Source organism: Rhinolophus hipposideros, assembly GCF_964194185.1.
Source record: "Rhinolophus hipposideros genome assembly, chromosome: 3".
Lineage (NCBI taxonomy): Eukaryota > Metazoa > Chordata > Mammalia > Chiroptera > Rhinolophidae > Rhinolophus > Rhinolophus hipposideros.
The window spans coordinates 105,162,376-105,180,252 of record NC_138049.1 but is presented as its reverse complement, the minus strand read 5'-3'; the positions used below and the strand labels follow the sequence as shown (position 1 = coordinate 105,180,252).

At 56.4% G+C, this 17,877-nt stretch overlaps 2 protein-coding genes across 26 annotated transcripts in view; both read left to right on the top strand.

Annotated features, from left to right (window-relative positions):
* The window catches only part of SYNGAP1 (synaptic Ras GTPase activating protein 1), a 30,879-nt gene extending 15,103 nt beyond the window's left edge, over positions 1–15,776 (top strand). For 4 of the 23 annotated variants that reach the window (XM_081030983.1, XM_081030993.1, XM_081030994.1 and 1 more), the window contains 12 exons: positions 903–1,529; positions 1,666–1,810; positions 2,017–2,161; positions 3,607–3,843; positions 3,967–4,168; positions 4,360–4,538; positions 5,193–5,234; positions 5,584–6,658; positions 7,048–7,221; positions 8,843–9,054; positions 10,106–10,196; positions 13,864–15,776. In XM_081030983.1, the coding sequence (XP_080887109.1) occupies positions 903–1,529; positions 1,666–1,810; positions 2,017–2,161; positions 3,607–3,843; positions 3,967–4,168; positions 4,360–4,538; positions 5,193–5,234; positions 5,584–6,658; positions 7,048–7,221; positions 8,843–9,054; positions 10,106–10,196; positions 13,864–14,010 (3,276 nt within the window). In that variant the 3' untranslated portion in view covers positions 14,011–15,776. Of the gene's footprint in view, positions 1–902; positions 1,530–1,665; positions 1,811–2,016; positions 2,162–3,606; positions 3,844–3,966; positions 4,169–4,359; positions 4,539–5,192; positions 5,235–5,583; positions 6,659–7,047; positions 7,222–8,842; positions 9,055–10,092; positions 10,197–11,034; positions 11,433–13,082; positions 13,199–13,863 lie in introns of those variants that run through there. The other 19 variants (XR_013992117.1, XR_013992118.1, XR_013992119.1 and 16 more) reach the window with 19 other exon arrangements.
* A 1,766-nt stretch (positions 15,777–17,542) lies between these two features.
* The window catches only part of ZBTB9 (zinc finger and BTB domain containing 9), a 56,257-nt gene continuing 55,922 nt past the window's right edge, over positions 17,543–17,877 (top strand). Inside the window, exon 1 of one of the 3 annotated variants that reach the window (XM_081035302.1) lies at positions 17,543–17,774. The gene's annotated coding sequence lies outside the window, so the exon portion shown is untranslated. The remainder of the gene's footprint in view (positions 17,775–17,877) is intronic. The other 2 variants (XM_081035300.1, XM_081035301.1) reach the window with 2 other exon arrangements.

Sequence of the window (17,877 nt, the reverse complement as noted above, 5' to 3'; positions counted from 1 at the left end):
ATTTTCCAGTGAGCTCACAGTCCTGGTGGCCCCTTTGTGGGGAACCCTCGTTTCTCAATGTCCTCCTTAAAGAACTAGACCCAAGATGCTGGATGCGATCTAATCCGTGCAGTCCAAACCCGTGCTCCTTTCATGGTGCAACATCACAGCCTCCCCACGAGCTGGTGGTCACTTGTGTCCCCCCAGGCCCTTTTCACACCGACTGTATATATAGCCCTGTATTTATGCAATTCTTTAATTTTTTTAAAAGTTATGCCCTGTATTTATGCAATTCTTTAATTTTTTTAAAAGTTAACTCCTGATTGTTTTTGAAGGACTCCCCAGTTCTCCCCTTTAACTTCCACCTTAATGTTTTTCGTTTATTATTCCAGTTTTTAAAACCTTTCCCAATACTGATTCCATTGTCTGATGTATGAGCCAAACCCATCTGTATTAGTTTCTTACGGCTGCTGTAACAAATTACCACAACTGGGCTGCTTAGAACAATAGAACTTTATTCTCTCCCAGTTCAGGAGACTAAAAATCCCAAATCAAGGTGTTGGCAGGGCCTTGCTCTTTCTGAAGCTGTAGGAAGAATACTTCCTTGCCCCGTCCTAGCTGCTAGCGGTTGCTGGCGGTCCTTGGCATTCCTTGGCTTGAGCTGCCTCTGTCCAGTTTCTGCCACCGTCTTCACAGGGCCACCTTCCCTCAGTGTGTCTCTGGTCTCCAAATCTCCCTCTCCAGTCGTGGAGAGGTGATAATCCTATATCACCGCTTCTCAATATGATTATGTCTGCAAGGACCCCGTTTCCAAATCAGGTCACATTCACAGGTTCTGAGCAGACGTGAATTTCTCACTGATCTCCTCCCTTGGTGTCTCTGTCCCTTCCCCTTTACCTGCCGTGCCCACCGCGCCCTGCCAGGACAACAGCCGCCGGGTGGACAACGTGTTGAAGCTGTGGATCATAGAGGCCCGGGAGCTGCCCCCCAAGAAGCGGTACTACTGTGAGCTCTGTTTGGACGACATGCTGTATGCACGTACCACCTCCAAGCCCCGCTCGGCCTCAGGCGACACCGTCTTCTGGGGCGAGCACTTCGAGTTTAACAACCTGCCCGCCGTCCGTGCCCTGCGCCTGCATCTGTACCGTGACTCAGACAAAAAGCGCAAGAAGGACAAGGCGGGCTATGTGGGCCTGGTGACTGTGCCTGTGGCCACCTTGGCTGGGCGCCACTTCACAGAGCAGTGGTACCCCGTAACCCTGCCGACAGGCAGTGGGGGCTCGGGGGGTATGGGGGGCTCAGGAGGGGGAGGGGGTTCTGGGGGCGGCTCAGGAGGGAAGGGCAAAGGCGGCTGCCCGGCCGTACGGCTGAAAGCACGTTACCAGACGATGAGCATCCTGCCCATGGAGCTGTATAAAGAGTTTGCAGAGTATGTTACCAACCATTATCGGATGCTGTGTGCAGTGCTAGAGCCCGCCCTGAACGTCAAGGGCAAGGAGGAGGTGGCCAGTGCGTTGGTTCACATCCTGCAGAGTACAGGCAAGGCCAAGGTGAGTGCCGCACCTTCAGGAAGAGGTGACCGGGGAGTGGGCACTGCTTCAGGGGAGTGGCAGTGCAGAGAGGGCACGTCTGTCTTCATGAGCTTGGATTGGACAGAGGCTGACCCTTGGATTTTCCCGGCCGCAGGACTTCCTTTCAGACATGGCCATGTCTGAGGTGGACCGGTTCATGGAACGGGAACATCTCATATTCCGCGAGAACACGCTCGCCACTAAAGCCATAGAAGAGTACATGAGACTGATTGGTCAGAAATACCTCAAGGATGCCATAGGTATGGCCCAACCCCCGTCTCTTCATCCCAACCCTACCACATCCATCCCAGCCCTAAACCTGGCTACTCCAGACCCAAGTCTACCCTTCAGGCTTCATGCTTCCAAGGCCGGAGTGTTTGGACGCCAGCCTATGAGATACCCCAAGCCCGCAGCCCCGATCCCTGCCCTTGGAGAGCGTGACCACCCCCATTGTGCTTCCCCCCAGGGGAATTCATCCGCGCTTTGTATGAGTCAGAGGAGAACTGTGAGGTGGATCCCATCAAGTGCACGGCGTCCAGTCTGGCAGAGCACCAGGCCAACCTGCGAATGTGCTGTGAGTTGGCCCTGTGCAAGGTGGTCAACTCCCATTGGTGAGACTGGGAACGCTGGGTTGGGGGGCCAGGGTCGGGGGAGTCGTGTGTCCATCTGTTCATCCATCTGTCCATCCTCAAAGAGGACTGAGGACCAGTTCTGGGCGAAGTGTTGTGCTGGGTGTCGTATAAGCAGGCAGAGGAGTAAGGCCTGGCCCCTGCCCTCAGAGGACCTCCACCAGCATGAGGAGGAACAAATTAGATACAAAAAAGCCACAGAATAGTTGTAGGATGTGTTAAGTGCCAGGTGAGGGTCTTCCCATGTAACATAAGGTCAGATAAAGCAGAGCTTTGATTGAGATAAAGCAGGGAAGGCTTCGTAGAGGAGGTGCCCCTGGACTGGGCTTTGAAAACTGGGTCAGGTTCAGGTATTTGAATATGGTGGAGAAAGAAGACATTTCAGAAGAAGACTGTGGGAGAAGGCCGGGAGCTTTCAGAGTCCAGCAGTTAGGACAGGTTTAACAGAGCACACAGCTCATAATGGAGGCTGGTGGGAGAGGTGTCTGGACGGGGATTAGAATTAGACTCTGGAAGGCGTCAGCCAGCAGGTTAAGGAGTTTGAGTTCATTGGTCGGTCATGGTATGCCATTAACCAGTTCTGGTGCCAAGAAGTGTCATGATTGGGAGGATAATTCTTAGGTAGAGTAGGGGTGGGGGGTGACTGGAGTAGGGAGAAGTCCAGGCTAGTTGGGGGCTACTGTTAAAGGGTCAAGCATGGAAATCAGATCCTGAATCAGGATGGTGGCAAGAAAAGAGAAGGGTTTCCTGAGAAAAGGAAAGGATCAGCAGCAGTTGTCAGCTGACTGGAAAGGAGGGGGCGTGTCTGTGGAGAGTCAAGGATGCCGAGGCCATGAGCCTGGTGTTTGGGAGGCCTGTGGCCCCATTGACTGAATCCTAGAAGTCAGGAGGAGGAGCCAGTTGGAGGTGTGGGGGCGTCAGAGTTTAAGGTCTCAATGGGTATTAGAGTGGAACAGGAGATGAGGAGAATGAGCTCTTAGCCATTCCAGGGAGTGGGGATCATGCCTGGGGCACCTCCATTCCCATTTCCCTGGAATCCAGAAGAGTTGGGGGGTCTGAGCTCCCTGTACCTCAAGTGACCCTCCATTTCTTCCCATCTCTGTCTCTCCCTGGTGTCTGTTTTTCTTCTCCTCTCCTTGTCTCTCTCACACGCCCCTCTGTCTCTCCCGTGAGTCTCTCTCCCCTCCCCTTCTCTCTCCCTCCAATTCTCTCCCCCAATCTGTTCACTCTGCCATAGCCCTCTGCTCCCAGCAGCCCCCGTCTCCCTCCTGCAGTCCCTCCCTGCCTGTCTCTCTCACCTGTTTCCACACCCTCACCTCCTGCCACCCCCCTCAGCATGTTCCCTGGAAGCTGAGGGTCTCTGGGTCTCAGTCCCGGTCTCTCTCTTTCTCTCTCTCTCTCTCTGTCCCCCCACCCCCTCCCCTCAGCGTGTTCCCGAGGGAGCTGAAGGAGGTGTTTGCATCTTGGCGGCTGCGCTGCGCAGAGCGTGGTCGGGAGGACATCGCTGACAGGCTGATCAGCGCCTCGCTCTTCCTGCGCTTCCTCTGCCCAGCCATTATGTCGCCCAGTCTCTTTGGGCTCATGCAGGAGTACCCAGATGAGCAGACCTCACGAACTCTCACCCTCATTGCCAAGGTCATCCAGAACCTGGCCAACTTTTCCAAGTGAGGGACTGCTCAGGCAGGGTTGGCGGTGGGCACTGGGGTCTCTGAGTTCCCGGAGACTCTGAGACGGGTGGTGTGAGGCCTCGTGGTGTGTGACCTGTACCTTCCGGATGCCTTGGCCAGGTTTACCTCAAAGGAGGACTTTCTAGGATTCATGAATGAGTTTCTGGAGCTGGAGTGGGGTTCTATGCAGCAGTTCCTGTATGAGATTTCCAACCTGGACACGCTGACCAACAGCAGTAGCTTTGAGGGTTACATCGACTTGGGCCGAGAGCTCTCCACACTGCACGCCCTGCTCTGGGAGGTGCTGCCCCAGCTCAGCAAGGTCAGTAAACACCCCTGCACCCCGTCCCCAGGTATTTCCAATGTTTCTAGAGGCTACTGTGGACTGAGAGACCAACCCCCGCCCTGTTCCCAGACGTGTCATTGCCACTCCCCCAGCTGACACCTTCCCCACCCGCTGAGGCCCTCACAGAGCCAGGCACTTAGCCCTCAGCAACGGCCTCACCCTTCCAGGAAGCCCTCCTGAAGTTGGGCCCGCTGCCACGGCTCCTCAACGACATCAGCACAGCTTTGAGGAACCCCAACATCCAAAGGCAGCCAAGCCGCCAGAGTGAGCGGCCCCGGCCTCAGCCTGTGGTGCTGCGGGGCCCGTCGGCCGAGATGCAGGGCTACATGATGCGGGACCTCAACAGGTGAGCACCTGGGCACCCCACACCTGGGCCCCAGGACCCCTGCTTCTCTGTTTCCGGTACACTTCACTGGGTTCCACGTGCACCTCTGTAGGGCTTGAAAGAGAGGAAAAAGCAGCAGGTTGTCAGAGAAAACGGTAAGGAGACAGGTACAGTCAGTGGGTACACTGAGAGCCCTCTAAGACCAGACAGCGAGAAACATGGAGCTCCAGCAAAGTGCAGAGGCTCCTCCAGCTCCGGCTTGTAAGCCGAGGGGGTCCCGCTGCCAGCTCTCCCATGCCTGTCCCAGAGTTGAGGTGTAGCCCGTACATGTTGGGTCAGTTAGGGGGTGCCCAGACCTTCCAATATCTCTATACCAGTTGTAAAATAAGCACCGCCCCAGCCCCTCCCCCCCAGAACCCCACAGACCCCGCCATGACCCAGCACCAGAGAAGTAACATCTGGACCCAGCGGGGCCTCCACGGCCGCCGCAGCCATTCCAATGGGTGACATTGCACATTGTTTTGATGACCACCCTGCTTGTTCCTCTGCCTGTCTCTCCCTCCATGGTGCCACACCCATTCTGCCATTCGCACCTCTCCTTCCACTCGGCCATGCCTTTTGCCCACTCTCTCCTTCTCTCTGTCTGTGCTTGCCCCTCTTTCCATCTCTCTCCAGCTCCATCGACCTTCAGTCCTTCATGGCGCGAGGCCTCAACAGGTGAGGGGCTCTCCCCTCCCCCGCCCTCCTCTCCTCTCCTGTCTGCTCCCCGTCTCCCACTCCAGCGGCCTTCACCTTCCTCCTCTCTTCTCCTCCATGCACCCTCATCTCCTCCATATCTGCCCGGACTTGCCCCTCATCCCTCATCTTGCTGCCCCCATCGCCCCTCCTGTAGGTCCCTCCCTTCCTGAAGGGGCCTTGTCCTCTCCTTTTCCCACATATCCCCTCCCATCCTTCCTGCCTGCCCTGTGGGTCCCACTATTCACCTCGGCCTACCAGACCACAGCAGGCTTGATTGCCAGTAGCTTTGGCCTTACCTCCCATTTTGTGCCCCCTTCCCTTCCAACAGCTCTATGGACATGGCTCGCCTCCCCTCCCCAACCAAGGAAAAGCCACCTCCACCACCCCCTGGTGGGGGGAAAGACCTGTTCTATGTAAGCCGGCCACCCCTGGCCCGCTCCTCACCAGCGTACTGCACGAGCAGCTCAGACATCACAGAGCCGGAGCAGAAGATGCTGAGTGTCAACAAGAGTGTCTCCATGCTGGATCTGCAGGGCGAGGGGCCCGGCGGCCGCCTCAACAGCAGCAGCGTGTCCAATCTGGCAGCGGTCGGGGACCTGCTGCACTCCAGCCAGGCCTCCCTGACAGCGGCCTTGGGGCTGCGGCCGGCACCAGCTGGACGCCTCTCCCAGGGCAGTGGCTCGTCCATCACGGCCGCTGGCATGCGCCTGAGCCAGATGGGTGTCACCACGGACGGTGTCCCTGCCCAGCAACTGCGCATCCCCCTCTCCTTCCAGAACCCTCTCTTCCACATGGCTGCTGATGGGCCAGGCCCCCCAGGGGGCCACGGAGGGGGTGCTGGCCATGGCCCACCCTCTTCCCATCACCACCATCACCACCATCACCACCATCGAGGTGGAGAGCCTCCAGGGGACACCTTTGCCCCATTCCATGGCTACAGCAAGAGCGAGGACCTCTCCTCAGGGGTCCCCAAGCCCCCCGCCGCTTCCATCCTTCACAGCCACAGCTACAGTGATGAGTTTGGACCCTCTGGTACTGACTTCACCCGTCGGCAGCTCTCACTCCAGGACAACCTGCAGCACATGCTGTCCCCTCCCCAGATCACCATTGGTCCCCAGAGGCCTGCCCCCTCAGGGCCTGGAGGTGGGAGCGGTGGAGGGGGCAGTGGCGGGGGTGGCGGGGGCCAGCCACCTCCGTTGCAGAGGGGCAAGTCTCAGCAGTTGACAGTCAGCGCTGCCCAGAAACCCCGGCCATCCAGTGGGAATTTATTGCAGTCGCCGGAGCCAAGTTATGGCCCTGCCCGTCCACGGCAACAGAGTCTCAGCAAGGAGGGCAGCATTGGGGGCAGCGGGGGCAGTGGTGGCGGAGGGGGTGGGGGGCTCAAGCCCTCCATCACCAAGCAGGTAGGTAAGGGTAGGAGGAAGGGAGGGCGGGAAGAAGGAAATGGGTTGGGGAGGTGGAGGTAGAGTAGAGTTTGTGGTCTGAAGTTATGATTTTCTCACCTCCTTTCATTCATTAAGCAAATTATGTGTAGAGTGCCTGCTATGTGCCCCGTGCTGCTCCAGGCGCTGTGGCTTTGGCAGTGAGCACCGGATAGTATCACTGTCCTCGTGGACGGAGCTCCCGTTCAGAAGGGAGACACAGCAAATACTGAAGTGCATAGCATTCACAGGGTGATCAGAGCTAGAGCAGGGGACAGGATTGGGACTCACCGCCTGGCAGTGCTCTCGCTCTAAATGCACCCTGCCTTCTCCCACCTTTCTTTATTTGCTCCCACCTCGCCCTGTCCCAGCATTCTCAGACGCCATCCACACTGAATCCCACCATGCCAGCCTCTGAGCGGACGGTGGCCTGGGTCTCCAATATGCCTCACTTGTCGGCTGACATCGAGAGTGCCCACATCGAGCGGGAAGAGTACAAGCTCAAGGAATACTCTAAATCGATGGATGAGAGCCGGCTGGACAGGGTACGCCGGCCCGACCAGCCCCAAGCCCCTGTCCTTCCTTTACACACAGGGGAGGCCTCTTGTCATTGCTGAGGGCAATCGAGTTAGGAAGTTACGGTGGGAAGAAGAGACACAGACCTGATCCTGTCCCTTGGGAAGCCTTCAGTCTATTAGGGCAGACCACATACAATCAGTCCACTGAAAATCCAATTCTAGTGCTATTTTGTGGGTTATACACATCATAGACTGGGGACAAACATGTTCTATATTAGGCTTAGCTCCACGTCCTTCCCCAGGGAGAACAGAAACCCTGGCTCCTATGACTGCTCAGGAAAAGGAAAGTTACTTTACTAGCAGTGTGAGCTGATAAATTGGCCGGGGGCAGAGGGGTTGCAGTTGTACTACAAGCGATATTTGGTTTACCGGGTCACTGCCGCATGGGCATAGGTGACAGGGCTGGTGTGGAAAGTGGTGTGTATCGGCCCCTGTGTGGAAAGACCATCCAGACTCACCTCAGAGCAAAGGACAGCAGGAGCTCGGGGGGTGCACAGATAGCAGAGCGCTCCTGGGGAAGCCACTGCTCTAAGGACCCTGAAGGAGAGGGTAGCTGCAGGACTAGGGTATGTGTAGCCAATGCATGGCTCCAACTTGGGGAGCAGAGAGAGAATTCTTGGGGGGAAGTGGTCTTTAAGCATAGGAAAATATTGGGACTGATTTAGATGGACTTGGTCCAGAAAGTTCCATGAGAGAATTAAGCCCTAATGCCCTGAGTTAGCCATCGTAGGCAATGAAGTAGCATCTCTCCTTTGCCTCTAGTGTGGGCTTGGTTATGTGTGCACCCTCTTCGGAGAACGAGAGGATAGCCTCCAATCATTTTTCTGTTTTATGGTTCAGATGAGGAATCTTTGTTGAAAAGGCTCTAGACTAGTCCTGTCCAGTAGAAGTGTCTGCATGATGGGGATGTTCTGTAATCTCCACTGTCCAGTATGGTAGCCATTGGTCACAACTGGGGAACTGAACTCTTAGTTCTACTTAGGTCTTAAATAGCCCCATGTAGCAAGCGGCTGCTGTATTGGACAGCAGAGCTCCAGACTTCCGAGCAAGGAAGGCAGATGAAATGACTTTTCTGAGCCTTCCAGCCCCACAAGCCCAGGGTGATTATCAAGAGGTATTTGTAGATTCTGAGCATGGACTCACCTGAGGCCCAGATCCCTGTCCCCAGGATGGAGCCTTTCCTCTCCCTAGCCAATGTCTCCTTCCTGGTCTCCGTATGCTCTGTGGCCTGGTTTGGGGCTGAGGAGTCACCTTAGCTTTACTTTCTGGGTACGGCCATTCAAGATGTGTCTGTGAGTCTGTCTAGGTTCCTGTGTGGTCTTCATGTATCCAGGTGCACGTGTGAGGACAGGTATATATATACCTCTCAGGGCGTGGGAGTCTGGACTTCCTCCATGTTGAGGGAGGTCCATGGAAGGGCCTTGGAACAGTGGGTTTGTCTGTGTGATCAACAGGCGGGGACAGGGGTGGAGGCAGCCTTGGGAATGGCCCTCACCCAGCAGTGGCTGTGCTTGGCAGGCAGGGATGGAGGTGGTGGCATCAGGGCAGGGTGGCCCTCACAGTGCGGGGTCCTGTGCCCGGCGGGCAGGTGAAGGAGTACGAGGAGGAGATCCACTCCCTGAAGGAGCGGCTGCACATGTCCAACCGGAAGCTGGAAGAGTATGAGCGGAGGCTGCTGTCCCAGGAAGAACAGACCAGCAAGATCCTCATGCAGTATCAGGCCCGACTGGAGCAGAGTGAGAAGAGGCTAAGGCAGCAGCAGGTGGAGAAGGACTCGCAGATCAAGAGCATCATTGGCAGGTGAGGGGTGGCCTGGGGAGGGCAGCAAGGAAGGGCTGAGGTGGAGGACAAGTAGCGAGTGCCCCCTCCAGCCCCTGGGGAAAGCCCACCCCCTACTTCCGGGGCACCACCCACTCACCCATCACCAGAAGGGGAGAACCTCTTGCTTAGTGCATTAAATGTCCCTTTACGAAACCCTGACCTTTCCTCATAGAGGGCCTTTTGAAGCCCTTGGAAAATGTGCCTGTTACTGTCCAACCGTTACTGTGTGTCTGGGCCCGGCCTAGCTGGGATTCCCCATTGGTTCTTCTCAGCCCAACCCCGGATGTTCACCCCACACCTAAGCAGGGAGCCCTGGGCAGAGCACCGCTGCCCATCCCTCCCTCTCCAGCCTTGGCAAGGTGTGCCGTTAGAAAAGGAATGCCCTTGTCTTATAAAGCTGTGCACGTTCTCAGCGGTTCTGCGGAGCGCTGGGCTCCAAAGGAGGGGACTCAGTTATCCTGAGAACTGGGCAGTAGTACCCCGGGCCCCCCTCCAACTGGAGCCAGCTCTATTTTGATCCATTCTGAATGTATTTTTGAGTAAGATTAATTAAAAGGCTTGACTTGAAACTTTTTTTGAAAACCACTGCTCTAATGGGTATCCTTTATGAGAAATCACCTTGAGAATCTACCACAGGTAGAGATACTGAGATAATAGTAATTGTAGAGACCCCTTGGGCGAGGGACATCCCCGGGGCTGCACTGGAGATGGCCTAGGCTCCGTGGGAGTGGAATGGGGGACGTAGAAGCCAGGCCTCCAGCCGCACAGGATCTGAGAGGGCTCTGTCCTGAATGGGAAGCTGGAGGGCCGGGGTATATGGGTGGTAGAGGTCTGCGAGGCTCAGAAAGCTGTCCTTAGCAGGTCACGTGAGGGTCCCTGACAGGAAGGTGAATAACGCATGGAGGAGGGATTCTGAGGGCAGGGGAGGATGCCCTAGGCTTTTCCCGAGAGCTGTGGGAGTTCCTGGGGTCCGGAGTTCCAAGGGCAGGTTAGTGCCCGCCACTAACCCCACTGAAGCCCGTCCCTTCAGGCTGATGCTGGTGGAGGAGGAGCTGCGCCGGGACCACCCCACCATGGCTGAGCCGCTACCCGAACCCAAGAAGAGGCTGCTCGACGCTCAGGTGGAAATTACAATGTCATTTATCTTCTCCGTGTCCCATCCCCATCCATCCCACTGTCCTTCGTGCACTCACTGCACCAGCCACCCCAGCCCCATCACTGTCTGTCTCTCCCATGGTCTTCCGTTTGTCCGCTGGCTGCTCCCAGCAGCCCTCAGTGACCCCATCTTCATCCCATCGTCTGTGCCTGTGTCACTCCTGGCAGTGTCAGCCCCATCCCCTGTGCCTTCCCACCCTGTCTTTCCTGATTCTGTCTGTGTCACAGGATCTCTCCACCCCCCCACCCCCCCCACCCCCGCCACGGTTCCTGGAACCCTGGCCCCTTCTGTGCCTGCCCGTCAGTCAGGGAGTTCAGCTTCCCCTGAGCCCTTCTTGGCCACGAGGGCTAGAGGCTGCATTTTGCTAGACTAGAGCACAGGGCAGTATGAGTTCTCATTTCCCCAGGCTCTGGATGGTGCCCTGGGGACTTGGGGTCCCCATCTCGTCTGTTCTCTTGGCTCCCCACTTTTCCTGACTCCTGGGCAGCCCCTGCATAGTCTTCCTGACTCTTCAGATCTTAAAGCCTCCCACCCAATGAGCTCTCCTTTCCTTCAGTGTTTAAGTCCAACTTCCTGTGGCCTCTGCCCCTCTGTTCCTCACACCTGACTAGCATCCTAGCTCCCTGCTGCCCACTCTTTTCTCACCAGCCAGCTGTTAGGACCTCCCTCCTGCATCCTCACCCTTGTTCTCCCCCAATTCTGCTCTTTCCCCCCCACGCGCCTCCTTCTGCTCTGACCGCCAGGCTTCCCTACCACCAACACCAAGGCTCCTGACCCCATGACCCCACTCTCTCCCCCTGCAGCTCCTCATCAGGTAATTCTCCTGGTTCCGCTTTGACCACGGGCGGAGGACACAGGGGGAGGTGACTCCGGACCACTGCAGGTTGGTCGTGAAGCCCACTCCCCTCCGATTCTCCACAGCCTCTCCCCCATCACTGCTGCCCTCACAGCCCAGAACCTCCACAGGCGCTGCCCTCCTGACAACTCCTGTGTAGACCCATCTCCCAAGGCGCTGTCCAGAGAGTACTTCCTGCTGCCTCCCAGACGGTTCAGGGTACTGGCACCAGGTGTCTACCCCGACAGCCCAGCACATTCCCCAGCACACTCCCTTCCTGCAAAACCCACCCGCCGCCTCCTCCTGACTCTCGGTCCTCTTCCTTTCCGGTGTATGTCTGTCACCCCCCATTTCACCAGAGCGTCCTTGGGGGTGGGGATGTTGGGGTTGGGGCTTGTTAAGGGGTGGGGTGTGAAGATGGGTTGGGGGACCCTGGCTAGAGGGGCTGTGCTGACTGCAGCAGGTAGGTGGGGCTTTCATCTTCCTTCCCTAACCTTGTTTCTCTACCTCTCCTTTCTTCCACCTCTCACCTGCTTCTCTCTCTTCCTCCTCCTTACATCTGCGAGGTAGAAAGCATCTGGGGCTCCGGTTTGGTCTCTTTGGGTGGGAATTAAGAGGGGCTAGTTAACTCAGGAAGGCTCTGGGGGGCCTGGAAAGAACGCTGTTCAGATATGAGGACAATAGGCAGGGCGAGTGGAGCCAGGACAGGTGTTAGCATGTGGACTGGCCCTTGTGGTGTGGGAGCTGGAAGGGGTGGGCGTCTTCCTAGATAAGATCATGGGCTCAGTAGCCAGGTTGCCTCCCAAGCAGAGATGCCAGGAACAGCATGTTAAATACCCTCTATTCTTCCTGTCTGAGCTCACATCCCAGGGTGGCTAATGCCACTCACTCCCCCACTCCCGCCACCCAGTGGCCTTGCTGGACACACAATCCTACCTAAAAAGCTAGTAAGTGGACACTGGTCAGCCACTGCCATTTCTGAAGTGCTTTATCTCCTGTGAGATTGATCTGTCGTAGGCAGTGGCTCTCACACTGTAATTTTAACTCTCTGCCTGCCCAGCCTCTCTGTCAAAGTTGTTGGTGATCTGTAGACAGGTGCTGAGAGGCGCCAGGGAAGCTCACCATGTAAAGGACTCCTGCAGTGAACTCTTGTAGAATGAAGGATGGCACCCTAACTTATCTACTTTCTAAATTTGGGTGCATGGGGGTGTAGGGGGCATGCCTGTGTGCTGTCGCCAGCAGACAAGTAGAGGGAGGGGAATCTGGGGCCTCCTACATCTGCTCTCGCGCCATACCCAGGATCCCCCACGATGCGTACTTCCCTCTCGCTCACTTGTCGGAACTGTGGGAGATGCTTAGCAAGCTAAGAAGGCAGCTTTGCTTTGGGCTGCGGTTTCGGGGACTTTCCAGAGGGGAGCGCTGTGATTTGGAAAGGAGAGCTGATCTGGGAGCCTCTGCTTGGGATGTTTTCGTATCCCTTAGAGAACGGTCAGACATAACTAGGTTGCCGGGCCTAAGTGCCCTGTGGCCCAGGAAATAATTTGGAAACTTTTGCTAAACCACTTTCAGGTGTTGGTCCCTCTGCAACCCAGCCATTAATTTAAAAATTAATTTTGTGCCTTTATTTTAAACCAAGTGAGCAACCAGAAGTATAGTACAGATGGCTTCCTTCTCTCCCAGCAGAGGAACAGAAGCTGGAGCCTGAGGGCAGGAGCCAGGAGTTGGTCCAGGAGCTGGTGGGGGAACAGGGGGGGCAGGGTGATACAATAGGACCAGGGGTGGGAGTAGGGTCTGGTACCCCTCACCCTTTAAGTGGGAGCCCAGGGAGAGGGATTGAAAGGAATGTGGGGGTGGAGAGGAATGAAGCGCTTTTGCTTCCTGGGGATGTAGAGATTGAGGCCTGCTGAGCCTCTGCAGAAGCTCCCAGTGGTTCTGGTTAGCGCGAGAGAGGCAGCCCTCCCACAGTATTTGTCCCTTCCCACGTCACTTCCCTGAATCCCCTTCCTTTCCCCCCAGTACAGTTAAACCTCTCTAATTTGGAATGTTATATTTGAGAAGATGGCCACTCTGAATAAGTGACAAAACTGAATGACTGTCTATTTAATGAAATGCATGTCTTCAAAATATATACAGTAAGTAAACTTCACTGAATAAGACTTTTCCACTCGAGGCCCTCAGGGAGCATGCGTTAATGAATAGATAGGATTGAAAAGTCTGTTTTCTGGTATAGGTTAAATATTCCTCCTACAGACACATTTCCATCATTAATTTGCTTAGCACACCCTTTCTTCAGAGATAAAGGAAAACTCAAGCCCAGTTTTTGTTCAAATTATGAAAAAATTCCAAATCCATGGGGGTTTGGATTAATGAGGTTTTGCTGTACTGCCTCCCCTTTGTTCCCTCAACACAAAGTTCCCACCTCTGACTGGGGGTGGGCAGGGAGGGAGCTCCCAGAGACGGAGGCTGGAGGCTGGGCGGCAGGAGAAGATACAGGGTTAGGTGGCTGGGGGTGGGGAGGTTTCCTGGTGTGAACTGGTTTCCTGGTGTGATTCCCTGGGGTCAAGGCCCCTGTTAGGAGTCGGGGGTAAGATTCTCTTCTCCCTGAGCCCAGAAGATGTAACATCTACTGCAGGTGAGAAACAAAATAGGAGGGAGGTTGGGGTTGTCCTGGGGGAAGAGGTGGGACCTGGCATCTGGAGCGGGCTGGCTAAGGGGGAGGCCACTACGAGAGGGCTGGCACCCAGGCCCCCTCGAAGCGTCTCAATAAGTCCGCGCTCTCCTCTTTGGTGTCTTGCAGGAGAGGCAGCTTCCCCCCTTGGGTCCAACAAACCCGCGTGTGACGCTGGCCCCACCTTGGAACGGCCTGGCCCCCCCAGCCCCACCCCCCCCACCCCGGCTGCAGATCACCGAGAACGGCGAGTTCCGAAACACCGCGGACCACTAGCCACCCAGCATCACAGACCTTCTTCCTGACCATGCCCCCCACCTGAACAGCACCAACCAACAGGACTGGACTTCGCCGAGGGACAGCGGGGTTGCTCCCTGAAGGCCTCCTTGGGGGGCACCAGTCTCCCCCCCTCACTGCACCATTCCCAGGAGGGAGAGTGGGGACCCTTAGCTGCCCCTTTTTCCTTCCTGTTGGGGTGCTGCCCCCTGTCACCCACCAAGGACCCTTGCCCCAGGACACCACCTACCCGACACAGACCCCTTCACTCCGGGGTGCTATCCCCGTCCTCTGCCTCATCGTTCCCCTGAGCACTGGGGGACAGACCCTAGCCCCCACCCTGGGGGTGTGGCACCTCCAAACTTTCAACTTCAGGGTGATTTTTTAGCAGTAACCAGAGCTGACAATCTAACTCCCCTCCACCGCCCCATTTTGGCCTCCCCTGTCCCCCTTGTTATGGGGAGGGGACCCCAGGTGAGGGGGCCCTATTACCCCTTGATTTCTCAGGAGCGTCTGGGGGGGCTCAGCACGCACAAACTCCTTCTCCTCCTACCACTCTTAAATTTACTCCCTCCCCACCCAGAACCCAGATGGGGTGGAGGGGCCACAGGGGCAGGGAGGGGGCGGCAAGGGGGGAAGGGGAGTTGTGTCCCCTTCTTCCCACACCTGATCTGCTCTTGGCTGGTCCCAGAGCGGGGTGAGGGGGCTTATGCCCGCCCCTCCCCCAGTATGTTGGGTGGGGTGGAATTGAGGTTAGGGTGAGGGGTTAGGGTTTAGGAGGGTGTGTATGTTGCGGAGGACAGACTAGCTGGTCTGCCCTACCCTGGCACACGCAGCCCCCTGCCCCCCCCTTCTTGGTCTCTACTCCCAGGGGGAGGAGGGAACTTACTCTAGGAAAAGCCATGTCTCTCTCCCCCAGGGTGGGGGACCTGTGTTGGAGGAGGGGTGTTGGGGGGCCCCCTTCCATGACTCTGTCCCCCAGGGGGAGGTAGGACAGGGCTGGGCCACCCTTTCATCCTCCCCCCACCCCAATCTCCCTCCACTTCCCTCCTTCCCGCCAGCTCCACAATTTTTTCGGTGTTTCTCTGTACATAGCTCTCTGGCGGGATAGGGGAGGTAGGATGGATGGGGTTTGGGGTGGGTAGGTCATGGGAGGGGAGAAACCCCTCCTTGACACCGCCTCTTCCCTGACTGCTGTCCCCTACCCAGCCTTGCCCCCTCATCCCTTCTTGCGTTTGGTATTGAGACTTCGCAGACTCCGTCCTTCTTTCTTTTGTATGGACACTTCCCCTTCAGTCCCCTTCCCCTATACACGTACACCCAGCCGGGGCCAAATTTATACTTATATAAAAGTTGTAAATATGTGAAATTTTATCCCTGTGCCCTTTCCTTGCTTTCCCAACTTCAGACCCAACCCTGGACCCCCTTTCCTCCTCCTCTCTTCTTTGGCTGTTGTAATTATCTGGGGTTTGTACTGTACATATCCGGGGTGTGTGTGTGTGGGCTGGGGGCAACCCCTCTGTACAGAGCTTCCTGGCCCCCTCCCCCCATGCTACCCTCCCCACCCACCACCCTAAGGGTAGGGAGATGCTCTTCCTACCTGTTTTATTTTGTTTTCTCGTTCTCCCTCCCCACCCAGCCCCAGTCCCAGCCTTCTCTACCCCACCACTGTCCCTTTTTCTCCACTCCCAGCCCCATTTCCTTTTTTTCTGGAGTGTGTGGTGAAACAGAAAAATCATGTTTAATAAACGGAGATTGTTCTTTTATCACTATGCTGATTTTCCTAGGCTGGGGCCTCCAGGACCAGCACAGTGATCGGATCTGCTTTTTTGGGAGGGGGCTTACAGCCTAGGAGAAACTACCCCTGCATGATGCCGTAGTATGCTCCTAGAATACCACTCTCCCACCTAGTGAGATTTACTCTGTTTTAGAGCAGGGGTGTTAAAAAACAAAACTCGACTGAGTAAATTTAAAGATCTAATTGGCTTTATTCACTGATTCATGAATTGGGCAGCATCCCATCTAGCGAATAGGAAGGATCTCAGCTCAGCTACAGAAAAGGAAAGGTTTTTAAAGGTGGAAAGGAGTGGAAAACAGAATTAGCAAAGAGGCAAGGTCGCACAGAAGGGGTCCTCATTATAGAGCTGCAGGTAATTCCAGGTTGACTACCTAAAGCAGGGGGTGTCCAAACTGCAGCCACGGCTCGCAATCCATTGTTAATTGGCGCACAGCAAATTCCAAAAACATACTTAGTTTACTTAAATAAACCAGGTGAGGCAATACGTACTTCACCTCGAGTGAGTGGCCCGGCTGTTTGTGTATTTTACTGCATATGGCCCTTGGTGAAAAACGTTGAAAAAGTTTGGACACCCCTGACCTAAAGGTTACATTCGGGGGACAGGGTAAAACTGCAATTAGGTTAAGTATTGATTCTTAGTTTGCAGACATGGGCTTGGCACAAGTGACTCCATTTTGGACCTGCTGTCTGTTTTGTAACAGGGTTTTGCACTGGCCCAGGGGAGCTCTCCCCTCCCCTCTGTCCCACCTAACCCCAAGGAGTAAAGAAGCCAAGAATCTGATAAAAGATTCCAAGTATATATCTACATACATCTTTTTTGGGGAAAAAATACCTAGAAATAAGGTTTAATTGCTGGTTGAAATGCTCCTGTGCGGAATGGAGGAAAGAACATGGTTCCTTGGCAAATTGGGTTTCAATGCCAGACCCACCACTTGCCAGCCTTGGTTATCCCCCTGTGGGGACAGAGCCAGGAGTGCAGTTTCCAGGCTCTCAGCCTCACAATAGAAAGGTGCTGGCTCGGGTAGTAAATGGCCATCAACTGTGATCAGACGGCCATCAGCTGTGGCTAGTTGGCCGTCAGCTGTCACCAGTGAGCCATTGGCCACTAACTGCCCTGGCTACGCTAGCAGAAAATGGGGGCTAGCAAGAAGATGGTGGCTGGGCTGGCAAGAGCAGATTGCAGCTAGCAAGTGAGTTTGGTTGGCAGAGAGAAGTGGATGGTGGGTTGCGTGTGGCTCCTGCTACCAGTGTCTCCAACCCAGCCTCCAGCGAGAATATAGTGGTATGACTCTCCTACCTACGGCTCCGTGGGTGTTCCTTTCTGGCCTCACCATGTCCTGCGTTCTTATGTGGGGAGCCGGAGCTGAGACCCCGCAGGCAGCCCAGCACCGCACCCTCGTCCCCCCAAGAAAACAGGAGGGCAACACGTACCGCGCAGGGAGCTGTGGCCAATGCGCAGCGCACACAGCAGGTGCCCACTTAATCTCGCCCTGTCGGCCCGGGCTGGGCACCGAGGCGGCTCACTAGTCCCCCTCCTGCGCTCAGTGCTTCCCGAGGCGGGACGCTGGGCCCCCCGCAGCGCGGCCGCCGTGAGCCGAGCATCGCTTCTCGCCGCGCAACCAATCAACACGAGGCCCGCGCGCCTCCGATTGGCTGCTCCGAGCCCGCCCTCCGCATCCGGCGTCGGCGTCCCGGGAGGAGGCGGCTTCCGGCGGCGGCGGGTGGTGGTGGAGTCGCTGACCGGCCGCGCGGCGTGTCCCGGCGGGGGCGTGGCGGCGGGAAGCACGAGGACGGCGCGGCGGCGCACGCGGGCTCCGGAGCCGCGTCTGCCCGGGAGCCGCGCCCTGTGGGCCCCGCGCGGGAAACGGAGCGGCGGCAGGAGCCGTGCGGGGCGGCGGGGTCAGGCAGGCTCGTGGCTGAAGGTCCTCCGCCTCTTGTTCCGCGCGCGCTGCGAGTGAGACCCCTGGTTGGTGTTTGGTTGTTGTGTTTTGTCGGTGGGCATGTGCGCGGGGCCGAGCTGCAGAAACCGGCACTGAAAATGGGGGCGGGGAGGCGGGTGCGGGCTGAGG